The 19621-nt window shown below is 34.7% G+C and overlaps 2 protein-coding genes across 3 annotated transcripts in view; one reads left to right on the plus strand and one right to left on the minus strand.

Annotated features, from left to right (window-relative positions):
* LOC132550810 (tetratricopeptide repeat protein 8-like) overlaps positions 1–11815 on the minus strand; it is a 45636-nt gene extending 33821 nt beyond the window's left edge. Inside the window, exons 1-7 of the mRNA XM_060214899.1 lie at positions 11707–11815; positions 11159–11340; positions 10116–10275; positions 9156–9290; positions 8866–8951; positions 8048–8246; positions 7787–7926 (exon numbers count right to left, since the gene is read on the minus strand). Of these exons, the coding sequence (XP_060070882.1) occupies positions 7787–7926; positions 8048–8246; positions 8866–8951; positions 9156–9290; positions 10116–10275; positions 11159–11340; positions 11707–11808 (1004 nt within the window). The 5' untranslated portion in view covers positions 11809–11815. The remainder of the gene's footprint in view (positions 1–7786; positions 7927–8047; positions 8247–8865; positions 8952–9155; positions 9291–10115; positions 10276–11158; positions 11341–11706) is intronic.
* Positions 11816–12157: 342 nt separating this feature from the next.
* LOC132550814 (protein cornichon homolog 4-like) lies at positions 12158–17649 on the plus strand. 2 transcript variants are annotated; one of them, XM_060214904.1, is made up of 5 exons: positions 12158–12232; positions 13575–13643; positions 13975–14087; positions 14624–14764; positions 15429–17649. In XM_060214904.1, exons 1-5 carry the CDS (start codon positions 12158–12160, stop codon positions 15547–15549), a joined length of 519 nt encoding a protein of 172 aa, XP_060070887.1. In that variant the 3' UTR covers positions 15550–17649. The 2 variants fall into 2 exon arrangements, with proteins under 2 accessions (XP_060070887.1, XP_060070888.1); XM_060214905.1 differs by having other exon boundaries at positions 15320–15514.
* Positions 17650–19621: the final 1972 nt, after the last annotated feature.

Raw genomic sequence — 19621 nt, forward strand, 5'->3', positions numbered from 1 at the left:
CTCTCGAGAAGCAGGGGCTGGCTGGCACTTTTGAACCTGTCTATCCAACTGGTCCCAAAGATGCTCAATCGGGGACAAATCAGGGCTATATGGCGGCCAATCTAGTGCTTGAATGTTGTTGTTGGCCAAAAAGACTTGGCAAATCCTTGCTACGTGGGGCCTAGCATTATCCTGCTGGAGGGTTAGATTATGCTGCTGTAAGAAAGGGATAACATGGGGTTGGAGGATCTCATCTCTATACTTAGCTGCTTCACCTTCACCCTGTCATACCTATATTAGGAATATACAACATAGGCTAGCAATATCTCCCTCCACCTTCACCCTGACATACCTATTTTAGGAATATACAACATAGACTAGCAACATCTCCCTCCACCTTCACCCTGTCATACCTATTTTAGGATTATACAACATGGGCTAGCAACATCTCCCTCCACCTTCACCCTGATACATATATGTAAGGATAATACAACATGGGCTAACAACATCTCCCTCCACCTTCACCCTGTCATACCTATGTTAGGAATATACAACATGGGCTAGCAACATCTCCCTCCACCTTCACCCTGACATACCTATTTTAGGAATATACAACATAGACTAGCAACATCTCCCTCCACCTTCACCCTGTCATACCTATTTTAGGAATATACAACATAGACTAGCAACATCTCCCTCCACCTTCACCCTGTCATACCTATTTTAGGATTATACAACATGGGCTAGCAACATCTTCCTCCACCTTCACCCTGATACATATATGTAAGGATAATACAACATGGGCTAACAACATCTCCCTCCACCTTCACCCTGTCATACCTATGTTAGGAATATACAACATAGGCTAGCAATATCTCCCTCCACCTTCACCCTGACATACCTATTTTAGGAATATACAACATAGACTAGCAACATCTCCCTCCACCTTCACCTATTTTGATTATACAACATAGGCTAACAACATCTCCCTCCACCTATGATACATATATGTAAGGATAATACAACATGGGCTAACAACATCTCCCTCCACCTTCACCCTGTCATACCTATGTTAGGAATATACAACATGGGCTAACAACATCTCCCTCCACCTTCACCCTGACATACCTATGTTAGGAATATACAACATAGACTAACAACATCTCCCTCCACCTTCACCCTGACATACCTATTTTAGGAATATACAACATAGACTAGCAACATCTCCCTCCACCTTCACCCTGTCATACCTATTTTAGGATTATACAACATAGGCTAACAACATCTCCCTCCACCTTCACCCTGTCATACCTATGTTAGGAATATACAACATGGGCTAGCAACATCTCCCTCCACCTTCACCCTGATACATATATGTAAGGATAATACAACATGGGCTAACAACATCTCCCTCCACCTTCACCCTGTCATACCTATGTTAGGAATATACAACATGGGCTAACAACATCTCCCTCCACCTTCACCTTGATATACCTATGTTAGGAATATACAACATAGGCTAGCATTACCTCCCTCCCAGTTAGCCCAGATTACAACACAGTCTAGGAATATATCCTTTCCATTTAGCCAAGATGAACAATATAGGCTACATATATCTCCCTTCCAGTAAGCCCATACACACAATGTAAGCTGGGATTATAGAACTGCTTGTTGGCCAAGATGTACAACATAGGACAAGAATATCTCCCTACCAGTCAGCACTGATTTATCATTGGTTAACATCATCATTTTTACATCCTACAACATTACTGAATTAAATTACACCAATTACTTTCATCCTTGAACATATGACTCAACACTGAATCTAAAAACACACTTTCTACAATTAACTTTACATATCAGCATGTTTCACTGTGTACAGTCTACAACTCACATATTTAATAAAATGAATTAGCAATTTACGAACTTCACAAACTATTATAATATTTGAAGTATGTAAGGGTTCTAAACACATGTATTCTAACACATTTTCAGTAACTAGCTATAATTATGATTAGCTATAGAAAAACATGTAGCTTCCCGGACCTATATGCACATTTAAATAGCACTATCAAGCATGCACTGAACACGTGCAGCAATTCATACATGGCCTTAACTGGAAGGCTACTGTCAATGACAGGATGCACTGTAACACTGGTGCTGTAGAAATGTTCTATATCCACGTACACTATCATAGCTGTCAGATATCTACAAAACTATCATCATCTTGCATACAAATTCAGCCAAAATGTCAGCATGATTATAGCTGGCTTATCATTGAAGATATGTGATATAGCTGTTAACTGGGAGGTTGTGGCCTCTTTCATTTGTGTGTACATCTTGAGAGATGGATGGCCACAAAACCTACTTGGTATGCAGCTCAGCTTTGACCTACAGACTGTGCATCAAATCATACAGCCCACAACCAACAAATTAACATAGTTTTCTCTTACAAATAATAATCTAAAGATGACAGAGTTGTTCCCCTTGAAGGATAGCTAACATGTCCATTAGCTTCTAACTTGCATACAATGTAAAGTACTGTGTGTGGTTTGTTTGTTGGGTTTATCACATCTTGAAGAGTCAAGATCATTTGAGGCAGTGCCTCCTTGTAGTAGCTGGTGACTATCTCAATGAATGCAATACTGGAGACACATCAAAGGCCATTTGGAGCAATAAAGTAAAGTGTCTTAACCATGGCTACCACCATGACAGCACAGACTGGTCAGCTTCTAAGTTACCTAGAGAAACAGAGCAGTATTTTGGTGTTGTGATCATGACTATGGACAAGACTGCATGTGTTGACTGTTTGGAGTAAATTTGTCTAGATACTACTTTCTATAAATGATTTTGTCAACAAACAACTTTTAAAAAAACATTAAATTTTCCAAAGAAAATGTTTCAAACCAATCAATTTAAGCTCACACAGAGCATTAGTATTTGTAAACAGTAAAATAACTGACAGTAAGTACTTGAATGATATCAAAGTGAACACTACTGGTACTTGAAAAATGCCATATAAAGCAAACTTTATAAGTGTAATTTTTAAGATGACAGTAAGTAGGTATGTTTTTACACCAAAGCAATTTTCCAATGATACATTTAAATAGAATCACAATTTAGTGACATACAAAACAAAACAATCACCGGGAACCAAAATGGACAGAAAGTTGTGTTATATTTTCATATATATATATATGAATATTATTGTTTGCTTTGACACTCTGGATCTTCTGCAGTGTCCTTTTATTTTTTGTAGAACATGAAACGGACATAATTTTCTGTACAAATAATATGTTATGCAATCTGTTCATATCTCTCTGATTACTTTTGTTTCATAATACCTTAATTGACAACACAAGACAATACTGAGTATTTGTCCTACCACAAAATCACACAAAATTATGGACTTATTCCCTAAGTTCTTCATTTTGGCACTTACTGCTCTTTGCTTTATATCACACATGGTATGGATGGCAGCAACGTCTCTTAACAACAGATTGCAGAGGGATCTTAGTGCCTATAATCTTTGATCTTAATTCACATAACTTGGAACAAAAGGGTACCTACAAATCTTTGAGAGAGTTCCAGTATTTCTCAAGAAATAATTGATAACAAGAATTGTATACAGAATATTAGATGATGGACTGAAAATAGAGGTCTAAAAGTAAGCGTGTTGTCAGTTGATATTATAGCCAGTTGGAGTTTTATGCAATTATGTCCAGGTCTTGAAATTTTGGTAAGACTGTAATTTTAATTTCCAAATGATTTACCTGAACCTACATGGACATGTCCTTATCTGTGACATTAAACCTTCAATAAACCAAACCAACTCCACCTGCTCAGGACCCAAATTATAAGTTAGCTAGCTTAACATTGATGAACATTTTCTATAACCAAAAGATGCTCCACAGTACAACTCAGTGTGGACACTTGGTAGGATGTCACTACACCTTGACAATGGTGTGTACATTGTATTTCCCGTCATCTGTCACAAAGTCTAACAGATCTGATGTGGCTAGGGGTAGATAATAGCCTGGCAATGTCAGCCTGCCACTATTAGGGAGGGGAAAATAACACCCTCAATGATCACTTCACTGATAGTATAATAACATAATGATGATGGAGAGGTATGATAATTAGGACAGGCTCAAATGTCAGCATGTATTGATTTTATACACCAGTTAACACAGCTAATTACTCATAAAAGGTGATTTATACTATTATAGTACACTTGACATAGTTTTTGTCAATGTATCTGATCCTTACTGATAAGATAGCCTTTCATCGTGTCTATAAACCTGATGAATAGTAGGCTTTATGTAAACTTGATCGGTCTGCCAGTATATACTTATTTTCTATAATGTAATGCCAGTGTAGCTCCTTACCAAAGTCTGTCTCATCTTATCTCTACAACATTGAAATAGTTATTAATACCTAGTCCGATCAAAAATGTGTTAATAACTTTGATTTTCAGGAAAAGTCTCCATTGAATTGATACAGTCTAATTTAGTGTTTTTTCCAATGACTGGTTGCAGCCTGGAAAGACACATTGATATTAATGATTGATTTGCTTGCCAATTTATCTCTATAAATGGGATAAAATATCATCATTTAAAATTAAAATAAAGCATATAAACTTACCCTATTGTCAAGCATCACTACTATTTAACATAAAAAAATGTATTATTATCTCACACACTTATTTGATGCAGATTTCAGTATATACTAGAGTACAATTCAGTTTTTTATCTGACCAGTGCTATAACTGCCTTTTGCATTCTGGGTTTTTCTGAATTTATCATTACCGTGGTTCATGTATGATGGTATCTTTACTTTTTCATACTGCATGTCCTGATGCTTATGAAAACAGATGAAAACAAAAGTGGGAGTTCTCATAAAGTCAAAAATCTGATCACAGTTTTTTTTTCTTTAATCTTATTAATGATTTTCCAATTGATTTAATATTTTATCAAGAACTATTTATTAAACATTTTCATTCAGATAATTTTAATATACAGTCAAACCTCGTTATCTCAAACTCAATGGGACCATTGGAAAACTTCAAGATAACCAAGTATTTGATTTATGTAAGTTTGATTATTTTGTGTCAAATTAGACAAGGATTGACAAAATGCTTTGAATTAAACTGTGTCTCCAAGTTGTACAAGTTCAAAATAACAAGGTTTGACTGTATTTATGGGTGGTTTACGTTCATTTTCTGTTGGTATACACAAATCTTAGTGATTCACATTTTTAACCATCAAATTTGAAATTTTGGAAATATTTTTTTTCAAATCAGTGAAATTTATGTTAAATTTACTGAATTACAAATTTACAATTTACTTAAACAATTCCGAGTTCCGCTTGCCAATGTATTGGATACTGGACCCAGAACAATAACAGAACTTCAAAACAGATCAAAAAGAGCTTATTTAGTTATCCTATGGTGGGCAATAATTCAAAAGTTCAAGTCAAGATACTGTTTATGACATTGTTCTTGTTCCTTGTTTCACAGTATTATTGTATGCTACATACGATGTAAAGGTGCATATAACATTTTATGACACTAAAGTAGTTTTTTAAGTTTTTGTAATGACAAATATAATTCATACTATAAACTGAATAGCTCACTCCTACCAGAGATCTCACTTAAATAATACCATCTTCCAGCTGTTGCTGTTATAGATTTTTTTTATAAATTGTACAAAGCATGTGTGTTCAGTCAAGAAACCTGTCACATAGAATGCCCAATTACCACAAAAATCTGCTGTTTACATATGTCTGATTCATGTGCACAACTATCACAGAATTATTATACATGCACAAAAGCCCAGTGTGAAGTGTATGTGGACACTGCACACACTTTACACAGACAGACAAAATATGAAATAATTAGATTTTAATCCATCAAAAGTGTAATTCAATTTCAATTCAACAAATGCAACTCATTTCAAAATAGATATTTCTTATACTACTTCCTGTCTCTGGATTGGCTGACGAGAAAGACTCCAATCCAGATTTCCTAAGCAGAATCAATGATCTATTTATATCTAAGGCTGGATAATGTTTCAGTTTCTGCATTACTGGATCAATTACAAGTTACAGATAGTACAGAGTACACCAACGATATATTTTACACTAAACGCATGAAATCTTATATCAAAAGTGAAAAAATACTGGATTACTGATAAGTTATTACACTGTATTACATTTTCAATATTTATCATTGAAGATTTGTACCTGTTGAAAGTGACCTTAGTATCATGTTTGCGTCGCTGACATACTATACCTGTGACAGGTAAAAGTAAACACTCAGTGTATCAACATTGGGATTAAGAGGCATTTTTTTAAGGATATCTGATAGATGAATACCAGATCTTTTGATCTTTCTATACATGTTTGACACAAATATGAAAATAATAATTTATAAATCGGGTGCCAATGCATAAATTAACACTTGAGATGACAATGTTTGAATTTGCAATCAATATAGTGATTTACCATTTTTAGTTTGTTTTTCAATCCCCGAAAGGCCTAATCTATTTATTGTTTACTGAACAATGATTCTTAAAATATTCTTTAAACTGAATAAAATAAACTAAGGAACTAATGATGTGGATTATAAAACCAGAGATGTATATGTGTTATATACATTTCTGATAAAACAATATAAGGATGAACATTTGTCTTGTTATTGAGTTTATTCCTCATTGAATCAACATATAACTACTAACAACAAGATGACGTTCTCAAGTGTGATACACAATACACACTTGTACCGTCGGCAATGCAAAACATTTTTTTATCTCTCTGTAACTGATCAGCTTCTACAAATATCAACATGGAACTTCGTACTAGAATGTGTTAAGGACATATTAACAATCCTATGCTACTTGTATAAAACCTACACAAGTGTCAAGCTGTCTCCCTGGAGTCGCTAGTTGTTATAACTCTTGTCATTTTTTTATGAAACTGACACTTCATATATTAATGTTTTATAATCATATAAAGTAGATATTTTTTGATGTCGCTAATTTTATCTAGTATTGTAAGATATGAAGTTTGAAAACGCTGCCCTCAAGTGCGATACACAATGTAAATGTATGTCAAAGATGACTGAGGAAAATTTTACTTTAAAGAATTCAACCAATTTTACAAATATGTTTACGAAACATGAGACTTGGTACAAAAGTGTATTTTGATCATATTTATGATGTCATTCGTACCTGATTCAAATCTTCATCTGAATTGTGTCAGGACACCTAGCCTGATCTTAACTATGCTACATGTGGCATAAAAACTTGCACACATTGTAACACTTAGAACACATTTGATAGAAGGAGGCTGTAAATCAATGCTATATTGTATTATATACTGTATTATCATCATCTAATGATGTAATTTCCATATAAGTCTCCTAGCCCCTTGTATGCAAGGCCTTGTTCACTTTAGATCCTGACACTACATCTGGATTACCAGTCACATCAATACAATGTGATAAACATAAGTGGGTTCGGTATATTTGCCAATATTTCCTGTCTAGTAGGGAAACCTCAATTTTGGCCCAGATTGTAGACATGTTTTAGCAATTAATCTTCATTGTTTATTTTTTCAAATGTCACATTATCTTATTTATAGAGCCCAAAAGACACAGCTAAACTATGTTGTATTAAAGAACATGCACAATTTTCCCCGTGGGACAACTGAAAAAAGTCACAAGAAGTTATAAATATCTCAATTAAAAGCATATGATAAGCACAATGATGGGTTCAATAACAAAGAAAACAGTAAGAAAAAGCTATACCTGTAGAATTTGAGTGCAACTTCTGGTTGATCTGTGTAGAAGTGATGTGTAGCTATACAGGCAATAGCCTCTACATGCATACTGTCATAATTCAACACATCCTTATAGAACTTCACTGCATTGTCCATGTCGTTCATACCCTACAATCAAACCAAACTCAACATTAACAAAATCGTACAATATTCATTCACGACATAGAAACACTACAGCAAAGATCAGTAAAAGACAGCATTGCTCAGATATAGATATTGGCCTATGTACCTCATAGATTCTAGCTATTCCTGACAGAAGAGTTGTTTCCCCCTGGAACTTTTCCAGTCCTTGTTTGAAGATGTCAATGGCTGTAAGAGGCTGGTCAAGTCTCACATAAACCTTACAGAGGTACAAAAAGATGTCTATGATATCCTGCTGCTTCTGTGCTGACTTCAGCTGCTTCTCAGCATCTCTGTACATACCCAACCTAGTAAAATAGACATTGACAACGTAATGTCAACAAAATTACCAGATATTCTCCTTAATATCTAATGTATCTAACTCTTGTTATCCTTCATTTTCCTGCTTGAGACAAATATTGAAATGTTCTTCAATCATATTCAACTCAGAACTTTTTAAATCGACCTAGAAAATCATTTATTTTTTTATTAATCCACATATAAAATCATCCCACTTTGAATTTGATTTACATGAATCAATTTCCATCTGAAAAAAATCAGTTAACAAGATAAAACAGAAGACTTGCAACTCAACATCAACTTGAAAAAAGAGTGTTCACTGTACATTTCACACACCGCACTTCCTAGGAATGCTCAATCCTAAAATTTTATTTACCATACATCTGAATTCATGCTTGAAGTGCCTTTTATGAACAATATATATGAGGCAAAAAGCATCTGCACCATCTTCATATATGAAGAGAAGCTCTCCCTACCTCTCATGTACCATACAACTGCAGCAAAATTTCTTTCTGCCATTCATGTATCAAGAATCTAAAGAGAAACTTGGACACCATATATCTGATGAAAAGCTCTTTATCATTATATTGTCAGAAGGGATAGTGTTACTGTTCATATGGTACTGACCTGTAGTAACATTTAGCTAGCTGAACTTTCCACCACCAGTCCTTGTACTGACAGGCTTCTGTGGCAAGTGCTGCTAACTCTAATGCCTGTAATATAGCATGTGTTCACATCTACAGTTTTTTTTTAAATATTTCCATACATCTTAATATAAAAATATTTCAAAATTGACAAATACTTTAACTTTTGAACAAAATTAAAACAAGAAAGTATGTCCTGCATTGCAAACATTGTGTTTTACTTGTATATATAACTACACAGAAAAGAAATTTTATTTCTATTTTTATACTCACATTCCTGACATCATTTTCATGGTGGAATATGTATTCAAACAGTGCCTTTGCTAGGTTTGGGCGTGCTGCATACTTTGCAAAGTTGAGGCGTGCCAAGTTTATAAAAGGTCCATCTGGGGTTGACAACATGGAAGCCTGCAAACAAAATCAATTATATATCATATGTAATGGTGAAAGATTTGATACAAATCCTGTAATCCTGAATTGGTTTAAATAGTAAAACTGTCAAAACAAAATGCTTTCATGGGGATTCAAACTTTTAGTGGGCACTTGCTCTGGTTGAAAAATTGTATTCTGAAAATTAAATCTAATATTCAACAGATTATTACTTCACACATGTGAATTCTTGGATCAAGTTATCAAGTTTTGTCAAATATGATGAACTTTTGTTTCTAAATCTCAAGTTGGCCAAGGGTTCAACAGATTGGCAACTTTATTAATTTGAACTGATCATAATAAAATCACTTCAACGAACCAGCTGTCAGTGCTCCAAACTGTGTCTCACTGAGGTTATTATATATCTAACCGAGGCTTCTACAGGACATATCTAATCAAAAAACTAGTCTAGTCATTATCTTGTAAACTTTTGATATTTGACAGAGCAGATTTCCCATTTGGTCTGATCATCCTCAGAATGTTCTTCATTCGTTGTGATGGAACTGTCATTTATTTTTTACCTGACAAAGGGGGACAAGCATTTAATTTTCAACAGACAGACTTCCCTTTTGGTTATATTTGTCACTGAGACATTTCCTTAGGCAGAGCCACAAAGCAAGTTATTCAAATCTTAAACAAAAAGCATCAGTTTTCCACTTGCATCAGTCTATGTCAGACGGGTAATTAAATTTAATCTAAAATCTGCTACACATAATATTGTTAAGAAATAAACTGTCATTGTCGGAAATTGCCGAGAAAAATGCTAAAAGTAGTGCTTGTAAATACTCAATGTAAAATACTCACAGTTCCCAGTCTAACATATCGACCTGAAGCACTTGTGACTGGGCGTGCTGTGTGTGCTGTACGAGGGGTCCTGATAGCTTGCTCCATGGTACCAGGTCGCCCACCTTGTGTACCTGGGCGAACAAACCCTGATACTGGGCGCCCAGACTGTGACGTAGGTCTGCATAAGTAAACATAGAGAACATAAAATATAAGACATAAAGACATCAAAGTAAGACACTGATGCAGGGATAATCATGGAAGGGACTAAGGGGCGTTGGGCCTTTCAAAATTGAAATTAATTCCTCCATTTTTCTATTTTAATGTTACATCAGATGGCCCATTTTATCTTTGACATTGAAAAAGAATCACTGAAAATGCCCAAATAATGCTCTCAGCTCCCTGGATTTCCCCTTCCAAGAGTATTACTGAATGGAAATAATAGATCATTTCAAGGCAAAAAAAAAGAACTTGCTCGCAGTTGATTGACCATATGAATATTGCAAAATATCTGTTACTTCACTATTTCTATAGCATCAGTTGCTGTATGGAGAAACATTATGCTGTTCTCCATCACTTTATTTTTTTTTTTCAAGATGATTTGTTCTGATTTGCTGGTGTTGCTTCAAAGAGTTTGTCAGAATATTAAGCTTGTATTATAAGGATTTTTGTTTTTACTTACATGAATTAAACCAGTAGTACTTATGGTAGGTATTTTTGAGAAATGAACAACAGCACTAAATTTAAAGACCAATGGTTCAATGTGGAGTAAATTCTAAAACTTTTTTGTACTCAATTTTTCATGACTAGGAGCTGTGCATGCTTTATTTTGTTGATAACTTATTGATAAATTTATCTGATATTTATCCATTGTAAAATGTGTATGTTTTTATTGGGTGATTTTTTTATCTAATATTCAAGCAGAATAACTCTGAAAAAGTGAAGATAAAATATAGAATTCCATTTCTTTTCCCTTTTTACTTTTGCAGTTTGTTATCACCATTTTTTTCTTGTTCAACTATTAATCAATAATCATCATCATTTCATTTTAGATTTTTTTTTACCTGACACCAGGACTGGGTGCGCCCACTCCCGTTCCTGGAACCTTTAACGAGGTTCCTGGACGTGACACTTGTGCAATGGTGTTATCATCCAGCAACATTTCTGCAATTCCTTCTTCATCCACATCAACCTCATCAACATACACTTGAGCAGTCAGTGCTCGTGTCTTTAGTGTCCATGAAGCCTGTTAAGTGATATCAGTTAAAAGGTAGGTCAAACTATTAAATATAATTTAATTCTAGTTGTCATTAAATAGTCAGGGTATGAAAACAGATTAAATGTTCGGTACATTTGTTACATTTTACAGTTTGTCAACATACAGTGGACAAAATGAATACGTTCCAATTTTCGGTCTTTTTCTCTATTTTTACAGAAAAGCGACATATTAAAACCGTTCTTCACTTGTCATCTATCCAACGGAGTAGATTATAATAATCATAACAATGCAAAGACAAAAAATTCAGTATGTTTACTACAATGCTAACCAACATCACATTTGAAAACTGCTATATGGCTGATCCCCATCAGTGACTTTCTTTGATATATTTACCTGGTCATACGGATTCTTTTCTAAAAGTTGAGAACATATTTCAACACATTCTTGGTATTTTCTTCTTCTGAAATAACTGTACGCGAGAAAGAGAGGATCCATTTCTGTCAGTTTAATTACAACGCTAAAGAATGTTGTGGAGTTGTCAACCTCTCTGAAGATCGGTACAAAGGGAAGTAATTCTGAAGGCCGGGTACGCAGAGCGGTGTGCAGGCAATTACACCCTCGAATTATTTAGGTAATAAATATCAAAATTAAAACCATGGGTCGTTGTTTTTACTAATTTGTTTTTATTTCACTTATACAATCTCATTTGTTTTAACCATCTAGCGCTCACGTCTTCAAATATCATTATAAACACATTTCTCGGACCATAATGTAGAACTCTGTTATGGGGTATCCAATTTTACTTATCACATTGTAAAAAACGTGAGCGGTTAGGAAACAAGTAATGGGGTTAGATTCATTACTTTTCATATTCTCGGTGGTCGACGAAGGAGCTCTGCTCTTTCTCGTTGTATACTTTGTATCCTTTTCATGCCATTTGCATTCGTATGTGACATCGTTTGATAAGTTTGCCTCTCTTTTAGAAGTACAACACAAACACCGGCTCAAGGTTCAGAGGTAGATGATGGACTGAGTTTGAAATTTGGTATGAAAAATGTGTCAAAGAATTTATATGATGGAAGATTTTCTGAAACTGTAGAACGTCCTCTCAGTATCCGTTACTAATTTTTACATTACTTAAATACTTCCGCCACTGACATAGAAGTTGATATTTGTTTTTGTCTAGTTATGAACCTTTATTATTTTAACTACTGATCATGACCCATTTATACACAGTACTTGCCAGGTGTTAATTGGTGTATATTAGAGATGGATATGATACTATCTTCATTATCTAATATTCCATTAAGGTTTGGGTAAAGAACCGTGAATTAAGTGGTTCAGTTTCCCACAAGAATTCCAAATAAATAGAACAGTTTTAAGTATACCCTGAATAGTAATATCTTAAGCTTTAAAAATACTTTTAACTGACACATGAGACTGTAAATGGCTTCAAAAGAAAAAAGATAATCGTTGGAAGAGTATGACTATTAACTTGGAGCCACTTTGCAAGTAAACAGTAACGTGTAAACATGAGCCAAAGACCTAAGATTATTTCACTATACAGTATCTTGCTGCGATACTTAGGGATGTATAACAAAGGTGGAATGGAAAGAAGGCCATTTCAAGACTTATTGGCAATACTGTTCACTGAGCCATGAAGAAAACTTGAGCTCTTAGAGGTTATTATCTATGTGCTCCAACCAGTGATTGACTGAAGTAAGTGTCAATTTATAGCAATGAAGAGTCCTTTCAGAGCCGTATTGTCACCCTAGGAGAAATTAAGCTGATTTTCATAACAAAAATAAGGTGAATTAAACAAAATTTGTAACTTTTACAGCCACTATGATGCTATATATTTTAGGCTTTGCCATTTAGTCACTTCTGTCCACCCTCAGGCTTAACCTGATTCAACAGATTTTGTTCTTTCCCATTATGCTTATGATTCACAACCAAGTTACTTTCACTGCTGTACTTGTCCTCTAGTTCCCTGCTTTTTCCACTACTATCAAAAAATAAGGCCTGCTTTCCATGTATGTTATCCATGTCATTCCTGTCCTCATTTTCACAAATTGACACAAGATGATATCCATTAATTACGTGTCATGCATAATTAAGAAATAGGAGAAACAAGTTGGAAACTTCAATATTAAATCACAGTGCTGCCTACGATAGTAAATGTCTCGCAAATAAAATATACACATGGTTGGAAATATCTGTAGATTACAATGTTGTAATACATTCCTTGACTGATACTTAAGGTTATCACTCTATCAGATTTAGAGTGTGATTATCTTAATGCGACGTCATGCTGCTCAAAACTCAACAAGGTATACACTTTCTTTATCAACAATCAAAAAAATAATAATAAGCAACAACTTTTGATTTTATCAAATTTAAAGATTCCTTTTATGACAGATTTATTCATTTAATTGAAATTTTCTCAAGATGACTGTCTTTAATGCAGGCAAACATCCAGTGTCAACTGAGATAATTATTAAACTGATTTAAGAGTAAAATACCTACATAACCTTTATCTGATATCTATGTACGTAAATGATAGAGCATTTCCTTTGATTTATCAATGGGTTTTATGAAAAGTGATGAAACAGTTTGTGGTTGCGATGACAGAGGGTCATTTCTGATTTTTCAATGTTTCAGTGGGTATTACCAGAACTGGTTGCACAGTCTGTGCTTGCTTTTTTCCTACTGGTGTCAGGTCATTGGATTCTGTTCCTTATGTATGCTCCTGTTACAGCATGGATGGTGTTTAAGTAAGTATTTTATATATACAGGTATGGGGTAAAACCAACACCCTCTAATGTGTTTACTGATGGAAAGGTGTGTGTAATTTGTCACCTACATGTTCTTGAATATCAGAGTTTGCTTTAATCAATATTTATTCAGTTATACATACAAAATATGTTTGTTTATTGGGTTGATGGCCCTTTGAATGGCCAGGATCAATTTGAGGAAGGGCTGCCTTGTGTTAGCTGGTTGCTTCCTCTCCAAACAATATACAGAAGGTCCACCACATACATGCTTTTCCAGAGCAGTTAGGGTGAAGTCAGTGTCTTTCACAAGCTTGAAGTATCGACAGTAAGATCAGCTTCCTGGGAAACAAATACAATGGACCACACACCTCTGATCTTAACTTGAGAGTGCAAAGTCCTATGCTCAGTGGACTGAGCTGTCATGAACGTCAAGAGTAAACTTTCAGTTCCTGTACATGAAGTTTGTGTTAATTATGTTCCTTGTTTACCCATCTGTCTATTTATCTTCTTGACATTTCTAATGATTTTTTCTTCAGATACGTGACAAAACCTTCAGGAAATATAGGTCTCTATGACCCTACAGAGATTCACAACAGACACCAACTGAAAACATACTTAAAAGAAAACCTCATTAAATTGGGATCACACCTTATCTTCTTTTTTGTTTTCTTGTATTGGTAAGTGTGTTGTTGTTTTTGCCCTTTTACATCTGTTATTTTAAGTATCTCTGTGTTTTGAATAATTAAGTAGATTACTCTTATAAAGATATAAGCTTTTTACACTTCAAATAGAGGTGTTAAAGAAATTTTCTGATAGTGAAAGGTTGATAAAAGGGTATATTAATAAAAATTATATATTCTGGTGTTATGAGTTGATATCTCTTACCATAGTTTTCTATAACTCTTACCTGTTTAAATGTTAGTTACTATGTATCAAAGTTAGCTGTAGGAACTAAATGCTTGTCTGTAACAGGATGTTTAATGTTAGTTACTAAGTATCAAGGTTAGCTGTATTGGCTGAGCGCTTGTCTGTGACAAGATGTTAAATGTTAGTTACTATGTATCAGACTTAGCTGTATCGACTGAGTGCTTGTCTGTTACAAGATGTTAAATGTTAGTTACTATGTATCAAACTTAGCTGTATCAACTGAGTGCTTGTCTGTAACAGGATGTTAAATATTAGTTACTATGTATCAAACTTAGCTGTATCAACTGAGTGCTTGTCTGTTACAGGATGATTTACTCCTTGATTAAAGGACTTTGATGACTGACAGACATGATGTACCTTTGTAACTTCCTGTGCAGCCGTGTTTCCATGGTGATGACCTGATTTACATTGCAGGATGATCATCTCTCTTTTGACCAATGAGGCTACCGGAGCATTTGGTTCACAGGCTGCTCTCTTGGCTAATTTACCAGATGTACAGAGTGCACAGGAGGTTATGGATGTTCTTGATGAATAACTTCAGATGATAATGACACAGAAATCAGGGAATCATGGTACAGAGATGAAATCTATACTACGATCATCTATTGTGTCTCCTCACATCCTGAAATCCTATAGAATACCAAGGAATGAAGTGTCTAAATGTCCTTTTTATCATAAAACACATTTGCAGTGAACCTGTTTTTCTGACACCAGGAGTGACATCTTTTTTTTAAAAAAAAATTGATATTGGCCTTAAAGAACTTTATGATCATGTCAGATATTTAATACAGGATGTCCTTAATGGCTAAGTCAGATTTCACTGCTACATAACATATGTAAGTATGTCATCATAGTAAATGTCAGTCATATGTGTTATTTTGGTGCAATTTCATCTTTTTTTTTTTTAATGAGGGACCTGAACAAATAATGTTAAAAGAAAAAGCTATTTTGTCAACCTTGATTGTTGTGTTGGATGTCAATTCTTATGCAGTTAACCAATCAAAATAAGCAATCCATTGCAGATTTTTATATCGCTGCTTTCTGATACCTGGTTGATTAGTGGTGTGCTGGTTCATGTATATGTTGATATTGGGGAGATTTTCAACCTTTCATTTTGCCTAGTGAGAGGTCGTGTGGCTTAATATTGTTTGAGGGTTTATATTTCACAAAATTTGACACATGTGACAGTTAATGTGTATCTGATGGAACAAAGTGCTGAAATAAATGATTAAAATTACCATTTGAACACTGCAAACAAATTTGGTGGTACCTGTAATCATGTTGATGTTGTAGAAACTAATGTGTGTTGTTGATTAGAACTGATATTCTTCTTGGACCAAGTAATATCTAACAGTAATATTACTTGAAAACAGATCTGACAAATTTCAGATTCATTTGAGAATGATTTTTTTATCAGATTAAGAATACCAGAATTCAGTTACATATTATTTTTGTCATTTAATCCAAAATACCATCATATCCTTATGTTCTGTTACATCCGTCCTCAGTTTTCTGACATAAATTAATGATACCTTTTCCCGTGGGGAACAAAAGTTACACATTTTAAGGACAAACTCGCCTAAGATCTAAATGAGTCAGATTTTTTACAAGAGTATCTCCTAAACTACTTGACAGGTTTCAGTTCATGACGGTGATTTCCTCATTTTATGATGATTAAAAATGGCTGACGATTTTGGTGATGATGGCTAGTGTCAAAAGTAATGAAAATGCTGGATTTATAAATACTGAGTATATTTCAACCAAAAAAGGTAAACAGTGATCAGATTTACTTCATGGGGTTCATGGATATTAAGCTTTGGAGGTCAAATTAACCAATTTGTTGTAGATGACATCATTCTGTAAAAAAAAATAATTTGGCATTTTTCAACTTTATTGGTAGCCATCTTTGCCGACATAGAGCAAATAATGGGATTTGTGCAGTTGGCACAGTCAAAAGAAGTCAGGTTTTCTGATTTGATTTTGACAGAATTTATCCAAAGTAACAAAACCAAAATCTTAACTTAAAAAATGATAAAAAAGGAAATTGAAGTTGATTATTTTGAAACCATTTTTTTTTTTTTAGTAATATTATTCAAATTAAATAGATTCCTTTTTTTAGGTATGGACTCTCACTTTTTTATTGGGCATACCCCACAAGTTAATAACCCCATTTTACATTATATATCGAGTAAAGTATAAAAACTTTTACTAAAGTGATCAGAATTTAACATGTCCTAGTAATGCTACAATATGATGCAATGTTGATGTTCCAACTGTCAGAGAATTAAAATTAGACCTGGAATTATTTTAACAAAACTCGGACCACATTTACGTTAGGATACTACACCTTATCATAACATGTTTGTTATGTTTTATAATCTTCTATGCAAATAATATACTTCTGGTGTAATGCCTTTTGTTCTCCCATTGTATATGTTTGTATATTTACCATTGTATGGCAGTGTTTTAGTGTAATGTTACCAAAGTCTGTTGTATTTTATCAACTTGTGAACTGTAAAGTGTCACATGGATATTAACAAACTGAGATTGCCTCTCGTTGTATAATATCTAGATAGAAATTAAAAAAAGATAACTCAAGTATTAAACTTCAATGAAATTGACCTTACCGAAATGTTACCAGTTCAATATTGTATTGGTTTTTTAAATATGCATGGCTTAATATAAAGTCAATGCTGTCTTTATAAAATCAGAAATTAGACTTTGTGCAACTTGTCTGTTTACATTTTATTGTGCATGACATTTTCTTGATCTTTACTTTGGGTAAGAACTCAGAACATTCTGTTGTCAAATACAAAAAGCTATTGAGAAAGGTATTTTAGACTACATATATTGAAATAGTAATTGGTTTACAACATAGCTGCTGACATCTTCTCTTGATTCACATTACTAGTTAGGTCATCTGACCCGAAGGGTCCGATGACCTATAGTCATCATGCTTCGTCCGTCGTCGTCCGCCGTGCGCCGTCCGTAAACTTTTCATTCAAACGACTTCTTCTCAATAATTGGAAGGCCCAGGCAACTAATACTTGGCCTGTAGCTTGCTTTGATGAAGCCCTACCAAGTTTGTTAAAAAGAATGACCTTGACCTTCATTCAAGGTCACAGGGGTCAAATGTCTTAAAATCTTCAAACGACTTCTTCTCAATAACTGGAGGGCCCAGGCAACTAATATTTAGCCTGTAGCTTGCTTTGATGAAACCCTACCAAGTTTGTTCAAATGAATGACCTTGACCTTTATTCAAGGTCACAGGGGTCAAATGTCTTTAAATCTTAAAAGGACTTCTTCTCAGTAATCAAAAGACCCAGGCAACTAAAATAAGGCCTGTAGCATGCTGGGATGAAGGACTACCAAGTTTGTTCAAATGAATGACCTTGACCCACTTTAAAGGTCACAGGGGTCAAATATGTTAAAATCTTTAAACAACTTCTTCTCAATAACCAAAAGGCTCAGATTGCTGATATTGTGCCTGTGGCATGCTGGGATGAAGGGCTATCAAGTTTGTTTAAATGAATGACCTTGAACAACTTTCAAGGTCGCAGGGGTCAAATATGTCAAAATCTTTAAATAACTTCTTCTCAAATACTAGAAGGCCTAGGGGGCTAATACTTGGCCCATAGCATGCTGGCATGGAGCCCTACAAAGTTTGTTCAAATGAATGACCTTGGCACACTTTCAAGGTCACAGGGGTCAAATATGTTAAAATATACAAAGGACTTCATCTCAATAAGCAAAAGTCTATGAGTGCCGATATTGGGTCTGTAGCATGCTGGGAGGAAAGGCTACCAAGTTTATTTAAATGAATGACCTTGAACAACTTTCAAGGTCGCAGGGGTCAAATATGTCAAAATCTTTAAATAACTTCTTCTCAAATACTAGAAGGCCTAGGGGGCTAATACTTGGCCCATAGCATGCTGGCATGGAGCCCTACAAAGTTTGTTCAAATAAATGACCTTGGCCCACTTTCAAGGTCACAGGGGTCAAATATGTTAAAATATACAAAGGACTTCTTCTCAATAAGCAAAAGTCTATGAGTGCCGATATTGGGTCTGTAGCATGCTGGGAGGAAAGGCTACCAAGTTTATTCAAATGAATGACCTCAACCCACTTTCAAGGTCACAGGGGTCAAATATGTTAAAATATACAAACGACTTCTTCTCAACAAGCAAAAGTCCATGAGTGCTGATATTGGGCCTGTAAGATGCTTGGAGGAGAGGCTACCAAGTTTGTTCAAATGAATGACCTCAACCCACTTTCTAGGTTTGGCTTGCTTTTTGTCAGATGACCATTAAGGCCCATGGGCCTCTTGTTTTTGTTGATTGATCCAGGTCACCAGTGGCAGAAAAAAACTCCCATCATGCACATTATAGTGGAAACTCTTGTGAAGGTCCTCAATGTCCTATATAAACAATTTTCAGTAAGGATGTATGGTATGCAATACCTTACATTCTACTTGTCAACAAACATCCTGCTGATAGCTTCATCTGTACAAAATTCCTCTTAAATATAACCCGTTACGATGCTCAATTTACTATAATAAGTAGTCTGCACTTTGTGAAACATTCCAAATGAAAGAGATATGAACACAT

Source organism: Ylistrum balloti, unplaced genomic scaffold (genome assembly GCF_031769215.1).
Source record: "Ylistrum balloti isolate Yb309-2 unplaced genomic scaffold, AGI_CSIRO_Ybal_v1 Utg370152, whole genome shotgun sequence".
NCBI lineage: Eukaryota > Metazoa > Mollusca > Bivalvia > Pectinida > Pectinidae > Ylistrum > Ylistrum balloti.

Excerpts from the sequence above, each read along its gene's own strand:
- LOC132550814 (XM_060214904.1), top strand. The coding sequence starts at position 12,158 with ATGGGGTTAGATTCATTACTTTTCATATTCTCGGTGGTCGACGAAGGA. Across the intron at positions 12,233-13,574 it reads TCTTTCTCGTTGTATACTTT|GTTATCACTCTATCAGATTT; the intron begins GTATCCTTTTCA and ends CTGATACTTAAG. Across the intron at positions 14,088-14,623 it reads ACAGCATGGATGGTGTTTAA|ATACGTGACAAAACCTTCAG; the intron begins GTAAGTATTTTA and ends TTTTTTCTTCAG.